The sequence below is a fragment of the Alexandromys fortis genome, unplaced genomic scaffold (assembly GCF_014885135.2).
Source record: "Alexandromys fortis isolate MF-2015 unplaced genomic scaffold, M_Fortis_MF-2015_v1.1 scaffold_157, whole genome shotgun sequence".
NCBI lineage: Eukaryota > Metazoa > Chordata > Mammalia > Rodentia > Cricetidae > Alexandromys > Alexandromys fortis.
In genome coordinates, this window is record NW_026068041.1 from 3,344,213 (window position 1) to 3,365,520 (window position 21,308).

At 53.4% G+C, this 21,308-nt stretch overlaps 2 protein-coding genes across 3 annotated transcripts in view; one reads left to right on the forward strand and one right to left on the reverse strand.

Moving 5' to 3' along the window:
* Srebf2 (sterol regulatory element binding transcription factor 2) overlaps nt 1-9,716 on the forward strand; it is a 57,817-nt gene extending 48,101 nt beyond the window's left edge. For both annotated transcript variants that reach the window (XM_050165576.1, XM_050165577.1), the window contains exons 15-19: nt 316-448; nt 1,965-2,133; nt 4,019-4,204; nt 7,665-7,776; nt 8,189-9,716. In XM_050165576.1, coding sequence (XP_050021533.1) covers nt 316-448; nt 1,965-2,133; nt 4,019-4,204; nt 7,665-7,776; nt 8,189-8,409 — 821 coding nt within the window. In that variant the 3' untranslated portion in view covers nt 8,410-9,716. The remainder of the gene's footprint in view (nt 1-315; nt 449-1,964; nt 2,134-4,018; nt 4,205-7,664; nt 7,777-8,188) is intronic.
* A 1,692-nt stretch (nt 9,717-11,408) lies between these two features.
* Nucleotides 11,409-16,512, reverse strand: Shisa8 (shisa family member 8). Its single transcript, XM_050165811.1, has 4 exons — nt 15,844-16,512; nt 12,919-13,052; nt 12,182-12,328; nt 11,409-11,993 (listed from the first exon to the last, which is right to left on the reverse strand). Exons 1-4 carry the CDS (start codon nt 16,365-16,367, stop codon nt 11,599-11,601), a joined length of 1,200 nt encoding a protein of 399 aa, XP_050021768.1. The 5' UTR covers nt 16,368-16,512; the 3' UTR covers nt 11,409-11,598.
* Between the last annotated feature and the right edge of the window lie 4,796 nt (nt 16,513-21,308).

Consider the following 21,308-nt stretch of genomic DNA (forward strand, 5'->3'; position numbering starts at 1 on the left):
AAAAAAAAAACAAAAAAAAAAAAAAAAAAAGTAAAAATCTAACATTAAAAAGAACATTTTTGTTAAACTTCTGTTCAAACCAGTGTCCTAATGATAGAGTACCAAATATGAGATTAATGGGTTAATAGTAGTAAATATTTTAAGGTTCTTGATACATATGCCAGATCATGTAGGAGGCTAACCCAAAGATCTTTACCCATCACCACAAAATAAAGATGACTCGTGCTAAGTGAGGGTCAGGTCCTGTGACCAGAGTTCCTCAGACTTGGTTCCAGTGGGTACTAATGGGTGCTCCCTGCTGCTGTTCCCATGCAGGTCCAGATATCATCTGTAGGTGGTGGACATCTGCAATCACTATGGCCATCAGCTGGCTCCAGGGAGATGATGCTGCTGTGCGCTCTCATTTTACTGAAGTAGAACGAGTCCCCAAGGCCCTAGAAGTGACTGAGTGCGTGAGCTCCTTGATTGTTCATCTACTCCTCTCCAAGGGAATCTTATGTGAGGTAGCAGAAGGGAACAGGTCCGGACAGCCATGTTGATCTGGGGTCAGAACTGTACGACAGATGGGAGCTGGAGGAAGGGCAAAGGAACCACAGAGATGTGATCTGGGTCAGCACAGGCCTCTCTGTGTGTTCTGTATAGCTCTTCAGGAGCCTGATCAGCTATCACAATGATTAGGCTGCCTCTTCCCTTCTGCTCCATAATGCCATGTAATATAGAGGAAATGAAAACAGCATAGCCCCCTGCAAATTCAGAAACACCAATGTGGTGTAGCTGTGGCCACTTCAAGGAAGTCCAGCAACTTGGATGAACTCCATTTCGAGTTTTCTTATAGCTGCTCTCTATTCCCCATCAGCCCTGTCAGGGGTGTGTGTGTGTGTGTGTGTACACGTCTACTCAAATGTGTGCTTCTCATAGCACACATAAAAAAGTCAGAGGGCAGCTTACAGAAATGGCGTTTTCTCCTCCTCCTTGTGGGTTCTGGGGACCAAAAGGCCATTGGGCTTGATGCACCTTTCCATGCTGAGCCATCTCTCCAGCCCCCAGCTTTTTTATTACTAAAGTACCTATAGCATGAGGCATAGCTAGATACTTTTGACATTTTTTTTTGATGCTTGTGTCTAAACCTTAGAGATGTCTAAGAGTTAATGATAAGCGACCTATCTGCTGATAACCTGGCTGTTTTTGGTTAGATTTGGCTGCTTTATAATTTTATAAAATTATAAAATGCTATAAGGCAAAAAGTCCACCTGGGGTCCTATCTTGAAAGCCAAAACACATTTCTTGTCAAGTAGAATTCTACCCAGAGCACAGAAGGGCTGAAAAGAGTGGGAGTAAGCAGTTCAAGCTGTCCCAGTTTCATTTAAGTGGCCCTATTTTTAAGTCTCCATCCAATAAATACCCAGTCCTGTACCTGCCCTGCAGTAGCTCTTCCACCTGAGTGTGTCTCACTTGACTCACCAGGAGACTCCAAGGCTCAACAGGTAGGTTATCTGAAGTCACTTGGCCACTGAGCCACAGAACCTCAGCAGATAGCAAAGGTGCCTTGTAGGCTTCCCTACCTTGTTCTCGGCTGTGGGCATTCTTACCCTTGTTCTCGGCTGTGGGCATCCTTACCCTTGTTCTCGGCTCCTCTGCTATTGAGAACTGATGAGTGGGAACCCTTGCTACCCAATGCCACCACGTCCATTCTCTCCTCAATCCAGAGACTTTAATAACAAATCTGGGTCTCTGGTCACCTCTAGCACCAAGTGAAGGAGTACTAGACAGGTAAAGGCTTGACTTGGTTCAAAACCAGTGTTTTCCATCTGATGCTAGCTACAGGATACCACTGTGACATTATTACAGTGACAACAAGTAACACAGTGATAGAGGATGTGACAATCCCAATCTTAGGCTCATCCATCTGTTTGTTACCCAGCTAACGTGCTCTTCCCGCTCTCACCTTCTGGTTACTGCTCTAGGAGTCCCTTGGTGAAGGCTGTCTTCTATGCCTGTAGAGCCATGCACGCCTCACTCTCTGGGAAAGGAGATGGGCAACAGAATTCTTTCTGTCATTGTGAGAGGGCCAGTGGTCACCTGTGGAGCAGTCTCAATGTCAGTGGAGCTACTTCTGATCCTTCACTTAACCATGTGAGTGGGACCTTGAGTTGGTCTGTATGAACACTCCTGCCCCAAGTTTACCTAGCTGTTGGGTTGTCTATGAGACACAGAAGCCAGAATAGTAGTTCCCTGGTTCCTGGAGCAAATGTGTTTGCACCTTCCCCTCTCCTTGCCTCCCTTAATCCCAGATATTTCTAGCTGGCAGCCTCCTGTTAGCCACAAATGAACTGGCCACAGCTCTACATTTGCTTCAGGTAGTGTGTGCTACTATCTTAGACTCTACAGTTCCCTAAGAACTGAGGCAGCAGACAACCATGGTACCTCCATGGTCAGCTGCACAGCTCCGCGGGCCGCTGGGGTGCATTGTAGTTGCATTGCATGTTCCTGCAGTACCTGTGCAATGTTTCCACAGTGCATCCCAGAGGCCTGCCCTGGCTTCCCACTCTTCTGTGGCCAACGGGCTTATCACTGGAGAGGACCCTGGTTTGAAGGCACTGCTAAAGGCTGAATTGTCCTGGGAGAGTGAGAAGGATCGAATGTCACAGCTGGGCCCCTAGGAAATGTGTGCTGTAACTCCAGAGAGGAGGGATAGGGACCTTTTTGGAAGATTAGAACTAGCTGCTCTCTGAGGTTTAGTCCCAAGTGGCTGGGCTCGATTTTCAAGGTAGTGGTTGTCAGCAGGTGTGGGTGCTTTATTGAAGTCAGGATAGCATGTGAACCTTACAAGGATAGGGATTGTGTAGATCACATGCTAGATGGCAAGCCAGTGTTGGGCTTCCCGTGGGTCTCCTCTGTGTATATCTTCATGAGGAAACCATTGTCAGCCATATTGAGGAACTAGAAAGGCTTGTAGTTGCCATCCTTGGAACTGTGGTTCCTAGGTAGCAGTTCAGGGTGGGAGAATGGGCCTAGAAGAGCGTGGTCAAAGAGCAAGATCCAGTCCGGGCTACTTTGCCACACACAAAGATGCTGTTCCACCATCTACAGCTTAGAAACGCCAGCTTTGGTAGGAAGAGTGTTTCTCATTTGCACTCCCCTGAGGCCCTCCGCAGCCATAAGATAATGGCCCAGGGTTAGGGCCTTGTGCAGGGATGGGGCAGTACAGGTCTGGGCTGCATGGTACCCCAAGTCCGATGCCTGCAGAAAAGGAGAAACAACCTAGGTGAGATGAAAGTGGCCTGCAGGGAATCCGTGTGATCCATTCAGCGTCTCTCTCGTCTTCCTGTTGCACATGGTACTGTCGGGCTATTGGGAGCAAGTAGGCAGGAGTAGTAACCTTGTCAGTGGTTGCAGAGTATATCCAGCTCATGGCGTGCATGTAGAGTGCTGTTTCTTAAAATGCTCATACAGCTGTACTGCCATTCCCATTTTATAGATGAGGAAACTAAGGCTTAGGTTAAGTCAGTATGCCAGGGTCGTGTAGCTGCTACATGGGAAACCTAGGAGTTCAGGTCGTTGACTCCAGCCTGACTACCAGTGTTCTGTCTTCATGATGTTCCACCTCCTTGTCCCCTTCTTCCTTCCCCTACCTTCTTCCTCTAGGCTTTACTGCTAGAGGGGGAAGCCTTGGTTCCTTTGGGTGACCTATCCTTCAGACTAGTCATGGGAGTTTCCCACAAGGTGCCCTGAGACCCATAAGGGTTATCTCTCTGTCCCTACTACCTGTGCCCTGCCCCTTTTAGGGCTTTTATTTTCTTACCTGCAGAATGATGAGAGCAGACCACCTCTCTCCTGGGGAAAGAATTAGCATTCTTCACAGCTGTTCTTTCAACTCCAGCCCCTGGGTTTTGCACCTGGGTTCAGGCCCTAGAGCTACTGAGTGTTAAGCTAATGGAAGGCTATCTGGCAAGGTGCCAGGATCCTTGCATTAGGCATAGGCCAATCACCTGTCTCTTCTTTTTGATTTATTCCTTAGGTGGTCCAGCTGCTTACCTGTGACCTACTACTGTCTCTGAGGACAGCACTGTGGCAAAAGCAGGCCAGCACCAGCCAGGGCCTGGGTGAGACCTATCATGCGTCAGGCACTGAGCTGGCTGGCTTCCAGCGAGACCTGGGCAGCCTGCGCAGACTGGCTCATAGCTTCCGCCCAGCATACCGCAAGGTGAGGCCTAGGAGGCTGGTGGGGTGTGCAGATGAGCATCTGTAGGTACTGAGCTCCAGGTCCCTTCATAGGCATATGTTGAGAAACTGGCTCTCTGAAGTCAGCCATATGACCTGTCAGGCACCTACTGGAACCAACGCTAAACTGGGTGCCATGTGTTCCTTTGCGTATTCCTGTGTGCTCAGCCCAGAGCCATGTGTCACCAGTCAGGCACACAAGAGCGTTCAGTGGGCAGAGGAACAACTGAGGCGTTCCCAGTCCTGGCCACAGGGGAGCCTGACAGTCATAGCTAGTTGTCAGGGGCACCCTTATCCTAGAGCCTCATTCAAAGTGAAGTTCACTATGATCTACCGCTAAGTCACTTGGGAACTGACTTCCCAGCAGCCCCAGCTCTGGCGGCTGATAAGCCTCTGAGGACAGCTGCACAACCGCACTTATCCTAGACGCAGGTCATTCCTTCTTTATGTTGCTCATTAGAATAATGTACTGGGCATTTTGTTTTTGTTTTAAGCAGAGTCAGTATATTGCCTAGGCTGGTTTTGAATTCCTGGGCTCAAGTAATCCTCCTGTCTCAGTCTGCCTCAGCACCTTATATATGGAATTACAAGCACCTACCTCCAAGCCTAGATTGTATTAAACATTTCAAGTTGGGGGCAAGGGGTTGGCTAGAACTTGCTATGTCAACAGGCTTACCTCAAACTTGCTGAAATACATCTGACTGCCTCCCCAATTAGGTTTAAAGGGTGCACCACCATGCCCATCATAAGAGCATATTTAAATTTTTTGACACATAATAATTATACATATTTATAGGTTATATATAATACACATATATTATAAGCTAATATGTACATAAGGTATAATAATCATAATTGGCATATCCTTCAGTTCATTTTTTGCTTTATTAGAGTATACTAATTATACATAATGGGTTTCATTGTGACATTTCCAAGTGTGATACATATGGATAGAATGTACTTTACCCTCTTCCTCCCACTCCTGCAGCTCCCATTCATCTCCCTGGCTGGTTTTTTTAATGACCAAGTGATTTTCATCAAGTTTGTTCATAGGCTTATGGGACTTTACCATTGGCTACACCACTGATGATAATGTCTGTCCATCTCCCATCCATCAGTAACTGCATATAGATCCTCACAAGAGAGCTGACACCTCATGAGCTTCACGACAGGAAGTGGGTGAGCCTAGTCTGTGCAGAGCTCATGGAGGCTATTGTAGCTTCTGTGTGTTCCAGAGTCGAATCTAGAGTGCACTGGCTAGGTCCTTCCCAGCAGCCAGTGTTCCACAGCATTGCCTGCTTCCTCTGCTATTGCTGAGGAAGGAATTCCTTATCCTAAGGTATAGCCTCAGGGTCGTACTGATGGCTCTGTGCAGCAAGCCAAGACAATTGGCATAGTAGAAGGATACAGTCCTCAGAGCATTGCCCTGGCTGCAGGGAAGTAGCCGAATGGATAGTGTGCTTGCCTGGAGTGCACAGATCCCTCATCAGTCCCCACACCACTTGACTCTTCTAGTGTAAGGGTGCACACCTGCAGTCCTCGCACTTGGGAGATAAGAGCAGAAGGATCAGGAACCCAAAGTCACCTGGGCTACATAGTGAGTTTGAAGCCAGCGTGGATTCCATGAGACCTTACCTCACCTAAAAACAAAAGGGGACAGTGCCCCAAGGTTTAGGCCACATTGACCTAATGGAATGCATTCAGGCCAGACATCAGAGGCCTCCATTAAAATGCCCTCCCTTGGGCTAGAGAGGTGGCACAAAGGTTAAGAGCACTGGCTGTGGTCCTGAGTTCAATTCCTGACAACCACATGGTGGTGCATAGCCATCTATAATGAGATCTAGTGTGCAGGCAGAACACTGTATACATAGTAAATAAATAAATCTTTTTAAAAAATGCTCCAGAGGCTTGCATGTCAATCTTATGGCATTTTCTCAGTTGTGTTCACCTTTTCTCAGAGAACTCCAGCTTGTCTCAACTTGAAAAAAACAGATGTCCTCCCTTCATGCCTGTTGTTGCTCAGGAGGCTTCAGTGCCCCCATTCCCTCCCAGCATCACTGAGTGGCATCACTAGCTACTCCAGAGGCTGGAGCAGGAATATTGCAAATTCAATGCCAACCTCCACAAAAACCATATCTCAATGCTTAAAAAACTGAGGATACAGCACCATGTGGAGAGCTTGGCAGGCATGTGTAAGGCCTTAGAAAAACAAGTTAGAGACCTAGTCCTAAGCCTCCATGCACCAATGATTCTCTTTACCTAAAAGCTGCTGGTCTAGGCCAGAGAGATGGCTCAGCAGGGAAAGACACTTGCTATCAAGCTTCAGGGCCTGAGTTCAGTCCCCAGCACCCGCATGGTGGAGGGAGAGAAGCAGTTCCCATAATCATCCTCAGAGCACATGCATAATGTGGCATTTTCTGCCCACACTCACATACTCACACACAAAAAATAAATATTTTTTTTCAGCAGGCATGATAGCTCATACCTTAATCCTAGCACTTGGGTGGCAGAGGCAGGTGGATCTCTGAAGCCATCCTGGTTTACAGCAGGAGTTCTAGGACTACACAGTGAGACCCTGTCTCAAAGTCAAAAAAAGAACTGCTGACTTAACCCAGGAAACATGTGCCAGGTCTGACCAACCAATCTACAACCCACATGTGACAAACAAGAACAAATGGCTCAACTCAAGATCATAAATTTAAAAGCCAAGCATGTAATCCCAGCACTCAGGAGGCAGAGGCAGGTGAATCTCTTGGGTTCGAGGCCAGCCTTGTCTGCATAGGAAGTTTCAGGACAGCCAGGGCTACAGAGAGAAACCCTGTATTAATAATAAAAAAAAAAAAAATCACAAATGAGATTTCTTACATGTATGATCTTTTGCCAGTGGGAAGTGGGGGAAGAAAAGGGAAGACTAGCCTTATTGTACGGTTCTTAGGCATGAACCTGGTAGAAGACAGTGTTGTGTTGCAATGTCAAATGGTCAAATAAGACTGTGAGTCTAGACTCCATTCCTTTCTGAAGAAATAAGATACTGAACTTGATACCAGCCTGGCTGTCCCCCCTCATCCCTCTCTCTTCCTTTGTCCTTTTGTCTGACTGGAACACAGCCTTCAAGGACAGGGCTTCACCCTAACTAGCTTGCAAACCCTAGAGAACACCTCAGGGCTTTGCGGCCAGCAGGAAAAGCTGCCCCTTGCCTCTGGCTCATCTAATATTGCTCCTGCCCAGCAGCTGGCCTGTGCTCTGTCCCCGTTCCTATGGTTCATCTAGGTTTCTAGCTTGGCTTGAGGACAAGCTACATTGCTTTCCAGGAGCAAGAAAGGCAGGGTGGTATGGAGAAAAGAGAGGAGGCATCAGGTAGCGGAGGAAATTGCTTGGAAAGTACCTACTGGGCTTAGACAGGCCAGACCCTAAGAGTTGACTGTGATCCTTGTACCTGCCAGGTGTTCCTGCATGAAGCCACTGTGCGCTTGATGGCAGGAGCCAGCCCCACACGAACACACCAGCTGCTAGAGCATAGCCTACGGCGGCGTACCAGTCAGAACACCAAGCATGGTGAGTCTAGCAGCTCCCTTACCACAGGCCTGGTGTAGCCTTGCGCTCGGAGCAGGGAGGATGGAGCCCTGGCATCTGGGGAAGTGCTCTACACACTTGACTGTCTTGGCCACTTAGTGGGAATAAAAGGAGCTGGCACTTGTCTCAGTAGGCAGCAGGAATGGTGTTAGCTGAGTAGTCGTGAATGGGGCTTAGGGTGTCATCCAGTGCAGGAACAGGGTAGAAGTTGCATAGGTTCTAATATCTCAGCCCACACAGTGACTGTATGGAATGCCTGCCAAGTTCATCTGTCCTGTGAGGAGGACTAGGGAGAGAGCAGAACATACCTCCTCACAGGATGACGGGGTGAGTTCAGCAAATGAGGCCACATCAAGTCCTTGGGACAGTGCTTACATAAATCTCATTCCCACAGGAGACGTAGACACCTGGCCTGGCCAACGAGAGCGAGCTACTGCCATCCTGCTGGCCTGCCGCCATCTTCCCCTCTCTTTCCTGTCTTCCCCAGGCCAGCGGGCAGTGCTGCTGGCTGAAGCTGCCCGCACCCTGGAGAAGGTGGGTGACCGACGTTCCTGCAATGACTGCCAGCAGATGATTGTCAAGCTGGGTGGTGGCACTGCCATCGCTGCCTCCTGACCACGTCGGGGGCTTGGTCCACCTCTTTCCACCTTTGTCCCTTTCTCCCAGGACCTTCCCTCTGTGTCTCAGACTGTCTGCCCATCTGTTTTTCTTCCTTCTCCAAGAGCTGTGAGGATGAAGGCAAGACTGACTTTCTAAGCTGTACCTGCCAAGGCTTTTGGATTGTTTCAGGCCAGTAGGACCATGGGCAGAGCTCCTTACAACTGCTGTGGTCTCAGCCCAGGTGGCCTGAGCAGGAATGGGGTGATCTCCTCACTTGAAAGCAACATAGGGTGCTGCCGAGCACTTTCCCCAGCCCTCTGGAGACGAGTGTCTCCCTCTCTGCCTCTTGGGTTTTTTTTTTTTTTTTTTTTTTTTTTATGTTTTGTTTTTTGGTTTTTTATCAAGCTTTCTCTGGGAACTAGGTCTCTGTGCACCAGAGAGCATTTTGCATTCTGGTTATCTGGCATGCCCCTTTTTATACAGATGTTTTTATATGTGTGCTTGGCCTGCCACGATACAGGGCAAAGTTGCTGTGGCATCTTTATTTCTCTCTCTGGGTCTGCATTCCTCCCCTGTGCCTGACTAAGCCTGTTCATTGTTTTCTCGTCATTACAAGGGACAGCCAGGGAAGGAAGGGAGCCCAGCCCTGGGAGGTGGGTGGGAGGCAGGGGCAGGTCTAGGGATGGATGAAATAATGTTGGCATTGTTTTTTAATTTTTTAAAAAATAAATGGTATCTTATTTAATTGTCCTGTTCCTTCCCACTCCTCCACCCCCTGAGATGGCAGCCTGAGCTCAGGGAGGCCCAAGGGGCTGGACAGGATGAAGCCACCATTGGGCCTGGGATCCAGGGGTCTTTCTTCAGCATGATTATTTGTTCCTTCCTAGCTCAGCCTAACTCCTACCTCCCGTATAGTGTATTTTTATCCTGAATTCCTGTCTGTGAGTAAGCCAGGGTGGCAGATACTGGTCCCAAGCCCTCCTCAGCAGCAAGCCTCTTTTTCAGGGTAGGAATCAGGTCTCTTGCCTTGGGATGGGGGAGTCCTAGGAAGAAGAGTGGTCCTGCTTTTCTGGACTGCTTGGTCAGGGCTTCCTGAGAGACTTAAGAGGAATTCTCCCACCTTGTGCTTCTCTTCCCTTCAAGCTGGTTGAAGCAGAGAGCAGGCAGGGGTGGGCCCTTCCTGTGCTTGGACCCCACCTATCCTATCCTCTGTCTCTCCCCAGCTATCACTGTAATTTATGGCCCCCGCCCACGGGGCAGCCCAGCCCTTATGTCTTGTGTATATTGTGCCTTTTCTCCTTGTTGGGGGGGGTGGGAGGGTGGTTTTTCACTGAACAGGGGATACACCTATGTCTTCCTTGATGTTGACACATTCACCATGTGCTGGACATAGGTTATTCAATAAACACAGATTGGTACCACCTAACAGGCTGTGTGAGTCTGTAGTATACCTCTATAGTCTCTTAACCAAATGACTGCCTAACGTGGCCAGCAGTGGGCTAGGACTAAGAGCAACCAGGTGGCTGCAGTCTGCTGGTCCTTTGCTGCCCACAGGTGTACTTGACAAATCCTAGGGATGGGTGAGGGTCTGGGATAAAAGGTCTGTCATCCAAGTTCCAACCTCTTGCCTGACCATTCAGCTGGCTGGCTGGTGGACAGTAGCAGTTCTTTGCAACTTGAGGTGTGAAGTCACTCCTCCATCGGGTGGGCCACTCCTTCATTTCCACTTACTGTGGGCAGGGCCCTCCTAAGCAGCTCAGCAACTGATGGCCACATACAAGTGTGGTTTCTGCATTTCCCGCTGAGTCCTCTTGCCCCCACTTGCATGTATGCAGACTGGGATAATCCATACCCTTGACCTCGGCACCACCGGCCCGTTGCTCAGATCAGAGTGATGGACGCTCACGAAGTACCAGTGTGCAGTGAGCACTTGGTGAGGCTGTGAGGGGGGTGGCACGACCACGTGCAGTACTCGGGCCTTGGTAGAGGTAGAGTGGAGAATTCCGCCTAAGAAGGAGCCTCAGGCTGACCTGTTTGGTATGTGGCTGAGTCTTGTTCATCTGGCCGAGAAACAACCCTGAACCACGTTGTGAATGGCATCAACAGCAAAGTACACCGCAGAGGATTCGAGCAGCCAGGAGGCACAACTAGCGCATTTATTCAAGTCGGCACTTCGGTAGTGACCACTGCCCTTGGCCTCGGCCTAGCCCCAGTGAGCAGATAAGGCTCTTGAGCAGAAAAGTCATGCTTGGCAGCCAAGACCTGCAACAATGTGGCAGGTGGCCTGAGTGACTGACCAACTTATCTGCAGTCAGCCCATAGATCTCTTAGGATTAGAGATGGCAACAAATGATAGCAGTGTTCCACTCTTTGGAACACAGGAAGGGCTGTAGCTAGGGTATCCCCACACATAGCAGAATCTGGAACTGAGGAATTGGGGAAGGTGCAAAGAGGTGCAAAGAGGCAATGACAGTACGCTGGGCTTCAGCCAGTACTGGGAGCTTGTGGCAGGAAGGGGGTAAGAGAGCAGTGCCAACCCTGTGTAGTGGGAGCAACCCCAAGGGAGGGGCATTGCTAGGCTCCCATTCCAACATCTCCATCCCCCTAACCCCAGAGCAGCTCCTGGCTAGGCTCCTCTATCCTGAGCACCAGATGTCCATGTGGTCCGCACCCATTAGGGGGGTGGCCCTGGGCCAATCTGGTCAAGCAGCCTGCAAGCTAGGAGCCGGCCCAGGGCCAGACTATGTCCATGAGGATCAGCCAGGCCGAGCTAACTGAAACTTGAGTGAGAGATCAGCTGTGGGGAGGGGAGGGGCTAGCCTCTAGAAGAGCACATGGACCCTCTCCCCTGAACCCAGATCTTAAGACACTGAGGCCTAACCGCTCGCTCTTCTATGGCTGGCTCTGCTCTGAGCAACGTTTGGCATTAATCCAGCCATCATCCTCTCTGGCTTTTCTCGGGCTTGCACTGCTGTCAGGCACAGTCAATGACTGACGATCCCCTTGAGACAGGAACCACATTAGAGGGTTTATTTACACAGGTAAGGATAGCCCTGCATTCCCAAGGACAGAACACATGGCCCTACCCTTTTGGCCCCTTAGCCACGGGCTCCAAATGTCCCCAGTCCCGTGTGGATCGAAGCCAGCACTGCCACTCCACGACCTGGGGCCCCAGACCCCACAGAAGGCTCCAGTGGTTCCATTTCAGACGGTGACTTCAGCTTTGCTGTTGGTGCTTAGGTGCCGGGGCCCTCTGCCGGCGCTGCTGTAAAAGGTGGTAGGCTGTGTGCTGAAGGCCTCGGGCAACTTCTCCACGCTGAACTGACGCCGTGGCACGTGGCTGGGCCGCCGGGGTGCAGGGGAGACGTGAGCCACCAAGTGGCCACGGGGGACCGGCCGCGTGGGGCGGCCCGCGGTCCAAGCTGCATAGGGGACGGATGCGACAGGGCCGGTGGGAGGTACGTAACCTGGAGGGGCCCAGGGACAGGCTTCGAGCAGCGCAGGCAAGTCCTCCGGGTTACGCGGGCCCCGCGCTGGGAGGGTTCGTGGGGCCGGCTCGGTAGAGGGAAAACGTTGATAGAAGTCCTGGGGTGCGGCCTCTGCAGGGTGGAGGGGAGGAGACAGGGTCAGTCGACACAGCACTGGCTTTAGGAGACGGGTCAGCTGCTGAGGAGGGAGTTGATTGGCTGCTTGGGGATGTCCTGAGCTCGGATTGGCCAAGCGGGCTGCTCTTGAGGGAGAGAAGGTAGCGTCTCTGGGGAACTGACGCCAGCAACATGCACCTCACCTGTGGCCTTTAGGGCTGCTGCTTTGAGAGTAGCGAACTTGGTGTAATCAGGCTGCAATGTCAGGCTGCCACCACCCTGCAGCCGGGGGCCGCGCGGGGGTCCCGGGGTGGCAGATCCCAGAGGCGCATTATTGAGGCGTTTCTTGTCTGGAAGGGAGCGGGGCGGGGGTATGAAGACAGCAAACTGACCCTGCCTGCGCCACCACCTCTTTTCAACACCCTTCCCAACAGCAACTGCAGGCAACCTGGGTCACGGACAGCTCTCCAGAATGTCCTGGCTTAGCTCACAAAAACATGAACAATGGCAGCAAGCCCCGAAGGGTGCTTGCTACCCTAATGCACGTCTCGCTAGTTAGCAAGGCGCTAAATCCCTGGACCGCTCCCCAGAGATGGAGGGGCACTGAACTCCATGTAAATAGTGGAGGAACGGCCAAGAAGACCAAGAAATGGGTTCCAGACTCACAAAGCCAGAGCCTCGGAACCACAGCTCTAGCCAGCGTATCCTGAATCTCGAGCCTACCTCACCGCATCCTTGCCCAGGAGACAGGAGGCAACAGGATGGTTCCTCTCCACCAAGGACTTGTCGGACCCCAACCACACTCCTGCACAGGCAGCCCCCTCCCCTCGTTTATATACAGCAGGCAGCAGTTCCATCCCCAACCCCCACCCCGCTCCCTAGCCAACCAATCAACTCTCCCCACTCCCACGGACCAATGGCCGGCCAGTAGCCTGCTCACCTGTGCTGTTGTGGGGGGAACCCCGAAGAATACCATCACCCATTTGGACCTGGACACAGTTACCCAGGGGTGGGCCCAGAGGTGGAGGCAGTGGTTCCTGGGGGCTTGGCTGTTTGAGAAGTTCTGTCAGTGTTCTGTGGAGAAAGGAAGATGTGGAAGGGACTTGTAGGCCCCAGCCTCTCCAGTTAGATAGGGCTGGCGGTCGTCACCGCTATCTCACTTTGAATTATTATTATTATTATTATTTTTTTTTTTTTGGTTTTTCGAGACAGGGTTTCTCTGTGGCTTTGGAGCCTGTCCTGGAACTAGCTCTGTAGACCAGGCTGGTCTCGAACTCACAGAGATCCGCCTGCCTCTGCCTCCCGAGTGCTGGGATTAAAGGCGTGCGCCACCATCACCCGGCTGAATTATTTTATCATTTTATGAATACCGGGGCTTTGTCTGCGTGCATGCATGCTCAGTGCCCTCAGAGGCCAGAAGATTCTTGGAACTGGGGCTCCAGGTGGTCATAAACCAGTGGTCCTCAACCTTCCTAATGTTGTGACCCTTGAATGCAGTTCCTCGTGTTGCGGTGACCCCAACCATATAATTATATTCATTACTACTTCATAACTAATTTTGCTACTGTTTATGAATCCTAATGTAAATAGCTGTGTTTCCCAATGGTCTTAGGCGACCCCTGTGAAAGGTCGTTCCCCTCACAGGCTGAGAAGCCCTGTCATAAGCCAACATGTGGTTCCTGGGAATTGAACCTGGGTCCTCTGAGAGAGCAGCCATCTCTCCGGTCCCCCATGGTGGACCACTTTGTATCTCTGGGCAGTTCTTTGAGCCTCTCTGGGCCTCCCCTCTGTTCTTTCTAGTGATTAACCTGGAACATCTCGCTTCCCCTACCAGGCATGACCTGTCAGCCTTGCTTGTGGCCCCAAGATGGCCATCTCCCAAAGCAGGTCAGGGAAGTAATGAGGTCATATGGAACTAGGGCCACCTTGTGTTCCTGAGGCTCCTTACTGTGGCTCACTCTCCGAGACCCTCCCTCCTGAGCCTCTGCATCTGTTATCCTTCTCCCCAGCTTCTCCCATACTCTGTCACTCAAATGCTACCAGAGTCCCCCCTCCAAGGTCTCCCTTACCTACCTGCACTCCCGCTGTGTGGGGTTTCTGCTGGGCCTGGGACCTAACTGCCACACAGGCAAGGAAGGCAGACAATGAAGAAAACAGGGAAGCCACGGAGATCTCTCTGTACCCAAAGCTGTGTGACCTTGGGCAGCTGCCTCCCTGGGTACCCAGAACACCCAGCCCCCACCCAGCTGTGGCAGTGTCTGACTGAGCCTTTCCCATAGGCAGCCCGGCCCTCAGCCCAGCTGCCTGCAGTACCCAGAACCCATGATTTCCTCCTACTCTGCCTGACCCTCCTTCTGACTGATTAATGAAGAGGCACACTGGAAGACACCTGAGGTAGCCCAGGATTAGGTGCAGAGCGGCAGGCTCTAAAAGGGTCTGCGGCCTGTCTGAGTTGACCTCTCCTTGCCCCACTCCTCAGTGGCACATGCCAGTTACGCCACACAGCCACAGATAACCCAGCTCTCCCAAGAAAAGGAGGAATCATCATGCCCCTGGGCCTTTGCACAGACTCCAATCTTGACTCCAACCCCCTCCTCTGGTCACCCTCATCAGCATGGCAGAATTAAAGAGAAACTCGGGCAGGCGTTCAGAACACACTCACCTAGGAACCCAAAGAAGAGAGTCAAGGCACATTGTTACAGGGACATAACCAAATCTGGAGTTGCACATCCATAAGCCAGCCATGGACCAGCCCAACACCCCTCTACCACAAGGGGCCTCAGCTCCCACTGTTTCTCCGACCTCCCCACTGCTACCTCTGTCCTGCAGGAGAGATCCCAAATTCAGAGGCTGAGCTTCTTTCTGCCTCTGCAACACTCAGAACCCCCTGCTAACGCTGGCGATTCAGTAGCTCGGAGAGAAACACAAGATCCAGGCCCCCAGTTCTGTCCTTCAACTGCCTGGAGAGATGGGCTAAATGGTCTGGTGGCGACAAGTCTCATGCTCTGCCTCTGGGACATCCACATCTGGTCCTCCAGGGGTGTGTGTGTGTGCGCGTGTGCGTGTGTGCGCGTGTGTGCACGCGTGCGTGTGTGTGCATGTGTGTGTTGGGGACCTCCCTCTGTTGTCACTCCCAATTGCAGCCTGTTGCATGTGGTGTCAACAGTCTGAGCAGGCTGGGACATGGGTGGAGAGGCGAGCACCAGCAGGACATGGGATGTGCGGGGGCATAAGTGGAGGAGGTAGAGGGGGAGCTCCAGGGTCAGCACAGAATTCCCATTCGGCTGAAAACTCAAAATAAGCTGAAAACTTCAGCCAGCACCTGTCAGGTCCTTAAACACACTGGTCTCTCTCCCCTCCAATCAGAGCAACTGAAGAGCCAGACCTTTGCCTGGGGGCTATTGAGGGGTTGCTTCTGAAACTCCAAGGAATGAAGGTCAGGTTTGAGTCACACTGGGTTGGGAAAATGGATGGAGGTGGGAGGAGGGAGGGGAAAGCAGGAGCCGCAGCAGGGGAATCCGCCAAGCACCAACATCTCCCTTCTCCCTGCCTAAGCCCACCCTTAGTACTGCCCCAGTCCGTGTGTGTCCTGCCTGGTCATCGTCAGTGCCCCCTCCCTTGGATGCCGACTTTTTTTTCTTATTCTTCTGCAGTGGAGGTGCAGAGCTACAAGGAGAACGACCCAGAACCCAGTCTAGGCAGGGAAGGTCAAGGGGTGAGGTATCAGGTGTCTCCTGCGGGGGCAAGAGAGACGGACCCAGAAGAAAACAAAAACAAAAGGAGAAGGAGGCTGCCAGGGGGCTGCCAGGGGGTTGGACCCAGCTGGGGACTGTGAGGACATGGCGGGATCGGAGGGTGCGCTCACCTGGTCACTGTGCGCCGAGCGCGCGGGCTGTGCGCTCTTTCCAGGCCCAGGCGTGCCCCGATGCCAACCAGCACGAGTAGCGCGGCGACACCGCACACCGCGTAGACCGCAGTGTGGCTGCGCTCGCGGGCCGGATCGCGCGGGGCGGCAGTGTCACGGGCACGGGCGGGCGGCCGGCCAGTCTGCACCCAGGCTGGTGTGTCGTAGTTAGAACAGCGGCTCTGATCCAGGCGGCGCGGGCCGTCGTGGCAGCAGAAGCGGTAGCCGCACGTGCCGCAGCAGAAGCTGTAGACACCCGAGCTGCAGTTGAAGGGCGGGTCCCACTGGCCCATCACGTCGTAGTAGCCCCGGCAGCGGTCGCCTCCCTCCGGGGCGACGGTGCCGGACGCTGCGGGCTCCTGCGTCTCTGGAGCCCCAGCGCGGCCCGACGGCGACCCAGCCAGCAGCAGCGCCAGTCGGAATGCAAGCGGGAGCCCATGCAGGCGCCGGCCACCGCGCTGTCTCCGCGTCCCAGCGCGCTCCATGCAGCCCGCGCCTTCTGCTATTGCGCCCCGCTCATGGCTCGGCGCGCGGCCGCTCTGCCCGGCTCCCCCGCGCCCTCCGGGACAGATCGCCTCGTTGTCTGCGCTGGCTCCGGGCCGACGCCTCCTGCTACGTCCGCGGCTCCAGACACAAGTGAGCTTGGTGTGGAGTGCACGGAGCTGGACCTCCTCCGGTGGGCGCGCCCTCCTCCGGGGCTCACCTCGGACTGCTCACGGTGGAGTCAGGCGGCGGATGCTCGCCAGCGCAGTCCCCGGTTCCCCCTGGCCTCAGCGGGCGTCTGGAGCCAGGGTCTTTCGGGGACTGAGCCGGGCGGCGGGTCGCCGGACACCGCTGCCTTCCCGCCGCCCGCTCCGCGCTGCCCGCGCTCTGGCTCAGGCTCCGGCTCCGGCGCGGGCTCGGCGCGGGCTCGGGCGGGAGGGAGAGGGAGCAAGGGGAGGAGGGCGGGAGGGAGGCAGAACAGGGGGAGGAGCGCGGCCGCTGCGCGGGAAGGGAGGGGTTCTGTAGGGCCAAGCGCTTCAGGCGCACCCCACCAGGGACCCTCTCCAAAGCCTCACTCAAATTGTTGTCTGAATTGGACCCATGAGGGGGCTCAGCTTAAAGCTCTGCGGACTCGGATCCCGGCGGCCTTGGATGAGCGGTTGATTCCTTCTTTTTAAGTAAGGGGACAGAGTCATAGAGATCAAAGCAGCCTGGACCACGCCAGAAAGGTCGCTCCCGCCCTCTCCCTCTTCCCAACGTCCCAATGTTCTTTCACTCTGTGTTCTGATTGAGACATGGGTAAAGAGGGCATTTCCCCTTCTGCAATAAGGACCCCCAGCACAAAAATGGCAGAGCAGCAAGCCTGCATCAAGCCCTCGCCGGTCTGCCCTAGAGCATGCGCTCTGTTTCCAAAACCTGAACATTTGGCTGAGGTCCTGGGATATCCCAGTTCTGGGCACAGCCTAACCAGAGCCCACTTGGTTGGCCACCTCAAGACCACTGGAGGAAGTGGTCTGCCCCCCTCCCCAGCCTCTGTGCCTCAGAAGATTGGCCAGGCCCTGGGGACCAGGCCAGTTGCACTACCCTGTATGTCCTTGGTGTCTCACTTTTGGAACCCCCAGGTCTTTTCACAAGCAGAGGGAGAGAATGACAGGCCATGGCTCAGTGCCCCCCACCCTCCGGGTGAGTTTTTAAGGAAATGTGACCCTGACGCTGGGCCTTGCTCCTCCCTGCAGCAGTAGCTACTGTTAAAATCGAAAGGTTTTTCCGGTAGACTTGGGAGGCTAAGTGAAGACCACCTGGGCCCATAACTTTGAACAACCTGGGCTACAGAATGAGACCCTGTCTCAAAATGCAAACACAACACCCCTAAAGATGAAGCAGGAGAGTTGTTTGGAGCTGAATTGGTCTACCCGGTGAGTTCCAGTCTTTACTGGAAAACTCTGCCTCAAGGAAAGAAAGAAGGAACGAAGGCTAGCAATCTGGGTTCGGTGGTGCATACCTGTAGACATGCGTATTAGGAGTTCAAGATGAAGCTGTCTTTAATCCCAGCAGAGGCGAGGACAGCCTGATCTACAGAGCGAGTTCCAGGACAGTCATGGCTCTACAGAGAAACCCTATCTCGAAAAACCAACACTGCCCCCCCCAAAGGGAATTCAAGAGCAGCTTGGACCATATAAGACCCTATCTCAAAACCAAGCCAAACAAATAAAAAACACCGAAATAAATAAAAACCTTTTTCTGAAGGGCAGATTTATGATCGTCCTTCCCATTCCTTCTGGGAGGCAGAGATTAACAGGATACTTCTCGATGTCCAGACGGGGACACCAGGAGGACAAGGACTAGGTTTCCAATTCCCCCAGTGTCCCTCTGCTCCCAGCCCAGCTCGGGTGCCTGTCAATATTTGCCGAAGGAAAGCGCGAGATGATACGTGCTTCTAACTCCTGGCTGGTGCAGAATTTAGCCACTCTCGGGTCCTTTCCTCTCTCTTCTCCAACTCCCTCCTTTGGAGCCTGGAATCAGCTTATGAAATGGAGAGAGGAAGAGGAAGGATTTACAGCTTAAGGAGGATCGCGTCCTTCTTGTGTGTGAGACAGGGGCCGACAGGCTCTTAAAAGCGTTAAGGCTGAAGGAGGGCAACTCTCCCTTCATGTCTACCAGGCTGTCTCCGTTTACCCTGGCTAAAAACAGCCTGTCCCCTCCCCAAACACATACCCATGTGATCCCCAGCCAGTCCTGATGACCCCCGTCCCCATAAAGACTTTCTAATTTGTCATTTAGAAGGTGGGAGAGACGCGCTGGACAGGGACAGGGCATGCTTTAATCCCATCACCCGAGACAACCTGCCACCAAGCTGCTGGCACTTTGCCGCCTGTTTTGGGGCTGGCTTTTAGTTCGGGTTCTGTTGCTCAGTTCAGAACTCAGTTGTTCTTTCTGACCTTTCGTATTTCCTTCCCAGGCTTTCCTAGAGGTGGGGTAAGTGCCACCAACTGTGCTGTGTACATTAGGTTCACTAAAGCCAAGCTGACCTTGGGGCCACAGGGGCTCTGGGGGTGCTCTCCCTCCACTCCCATCTCTGAGCAGCACTTTAGAGCTGGGTTGTCTTCCGACGTCCAGAGTCTGTCCTTGCTGCCCTTTCTTACCGCTATTGTGCTGGTTGGCATCTGCTCAGCATCGACTTCATGCTGACCCCTCAGGACCTGTAGTGCAGAACGATCCCTTTGGGCCAGCAAAGAAACTGGATTCCAGTTCCTCATCCTACTCGGGGGCTGATGTGCAAACCTCACCCCATCTCCAGCCCTCTCCCCGTCTTAGCCTGAGTCTATGGATTCTGTGGTCGGTCAACAACCACAGGTGCCAACAATTACAGGGTTTGTGCCAAACATTCGATGCCTGTCTGTATGGACACGTGGCCTTGGAGTGAGGGGCAGGAAGAGAGAGACAAGACACAGCTGGTCTGTGTTCTGGGGTCTGGCTATCCATGCAGCTGACACCCCACCTCAGGTACATGGCCATGAGCTGGGCTAGGGGTTCTAAAGGTAATGCCATCCAGTGAAGGAGAGACCCTTTGACCCTGAACCCCAGGGTCTCTGCTCACAGCAAAGGTTCTGGGGCACCCATCCCCTGTCTCTTCTCCTCCCAAGCCTGTGTCACCAAAAAGTTGCCCATTGATCCAGGCTTAAAATAACCCCTGGCATCTGCAGTGAGCCCCGGGGGCGGGCGAGAGGAGCTGAGTGTCTGCCTGAAGGGCACCGCCCCTCCCCCAGCTCCCAGGGCTGGCAGCTGAGTGTGAGTGTGTGTGTGTGTGTGCAGGCGGAGTATGCTCCTGAATGTGAGTGAGAGAGCGAGCGAGTGTGTGTCAGGTGCAAGGGTGACTCTCAGGGCCTTCCCTGCACTACGGGTTTACACTGCCTGACTGGCTGTGGGAGCCTGAAATCCTATGGGCGTTAGCAAAAGCTTGTGTTGGGCCTCAGTGTCCCCATCTTAGACGTTAGGTGACCTGGCTCCACTCTGTACAGTTGTAGACAGGAAGGTTTGGAATTTACTAGACAGAAACCTAAGAACAGGAGAGGGGAAGTGACTTGCTGTGACTGGCACAGAGCCAAGGGGAGCCAGGGACTGGCCTGGAGCCATACTGCAAGTCCCAAGCCTGCCTTTGGCCAGCTCAGTACAGCAGCTAGAAGCCCCCACTGTCCCAGGGAGGCATTTCTCCCCCATGACCTGCTCATGGGCAGCCAGTGCAGAAGACCTCCCCCAAGTGGCTTTTCCTTCTTCCCTCCTCTCTAGAATGCCTTCTACTGCCCTTAGGATGATGCTCCCGCTCTGGGTGGACCCATCCGGCCGTCTAGGTCTGTTTTCTCATCAGCAAGATGGGCAGCTAGGAGGCAAAGAGCTACAGGGAGATGCTAAAAGCCCTGACTGGAAACACCTAGTATAGACAGCCACCTGGGAGTGCCCCTGCAGAAGAGAGTGACATCAGCTGTCACTTAAGTCAGAAGGCAACACCTGAGTTCTTCCATTTCCTCCTGAGGGTCTAGGGATGTTGGACTCCCCGCTAGAACAGATGATGGCACCAGGAGGGGGTCTGGAGGGAGGGCCTTGGGCTGCCTTTGTCTCCTGAGAGGCAGCTCGTGACTCAGGCTCCAGCTGCCTGTGGGAGGGAGGGGGCGACGAGGCTCCTGAGGTCTCAAGGGAGCAGCAGGATTGGGGGTGCGGGGCTGGGCGCTGAGACTCAGTCTGCCCGCCCCAGTATTTATGCTCTGTATCCTGGCCTCGGCCTTTCCCTGCCTGGGAGGCTCAGGTAACCCCCTTCCCTCTGCTTGCAAACACCACCCCCCACCGCCATTAGTGTCCTTCAGGAACCTCCAGAGGCCAGGGCTGGACGGGAATTAGACGGTGCGGCCACCGGTTCAGGAAAGTCCTTCTAGCCCAGGCTGCCCACGCCTGGGGGCAACTCCACTGAGTCAGCTCAGAAAGTGGGGTGTGGGGTATCCTGATCCCTATCATTCGCACACCAGCGCAGTCCTCTGAAGGCCCGTGGAGACACGGACCCCTCGTGAAGAGAGCTAGTAGGGCAGTGGGGGTGGGGTCTGTACTTAGCGGCAGAGAACTTGCCTGGTGAGCACCAGGGATTCCATCCTCAGCACCCACGAAAAGGAAAAACAAAAAAACCTAGCGTGGCAGCGAATACTACCATTTGTAAGGGGTTGACCAGATCAGGAGTTCAGGGTCATTCTCCGCCACAAAGAGAGTTCGAGCACAGCCTGGGGTCGAGTTAGAGACCGCTTCTCAAAACAAAACAAGAAACAGTGGCCTCCGACCCGACGCGCCCTTTATCAGTCTCCGCCCTTGACCTCACCCCTTGGATTTGCCTCTGGCCACACCTCTTTCCTGCAACCCTGCCACCTCCTCAGCCCCGCCTCTCCTTGGCCCTGCCCCAAGCC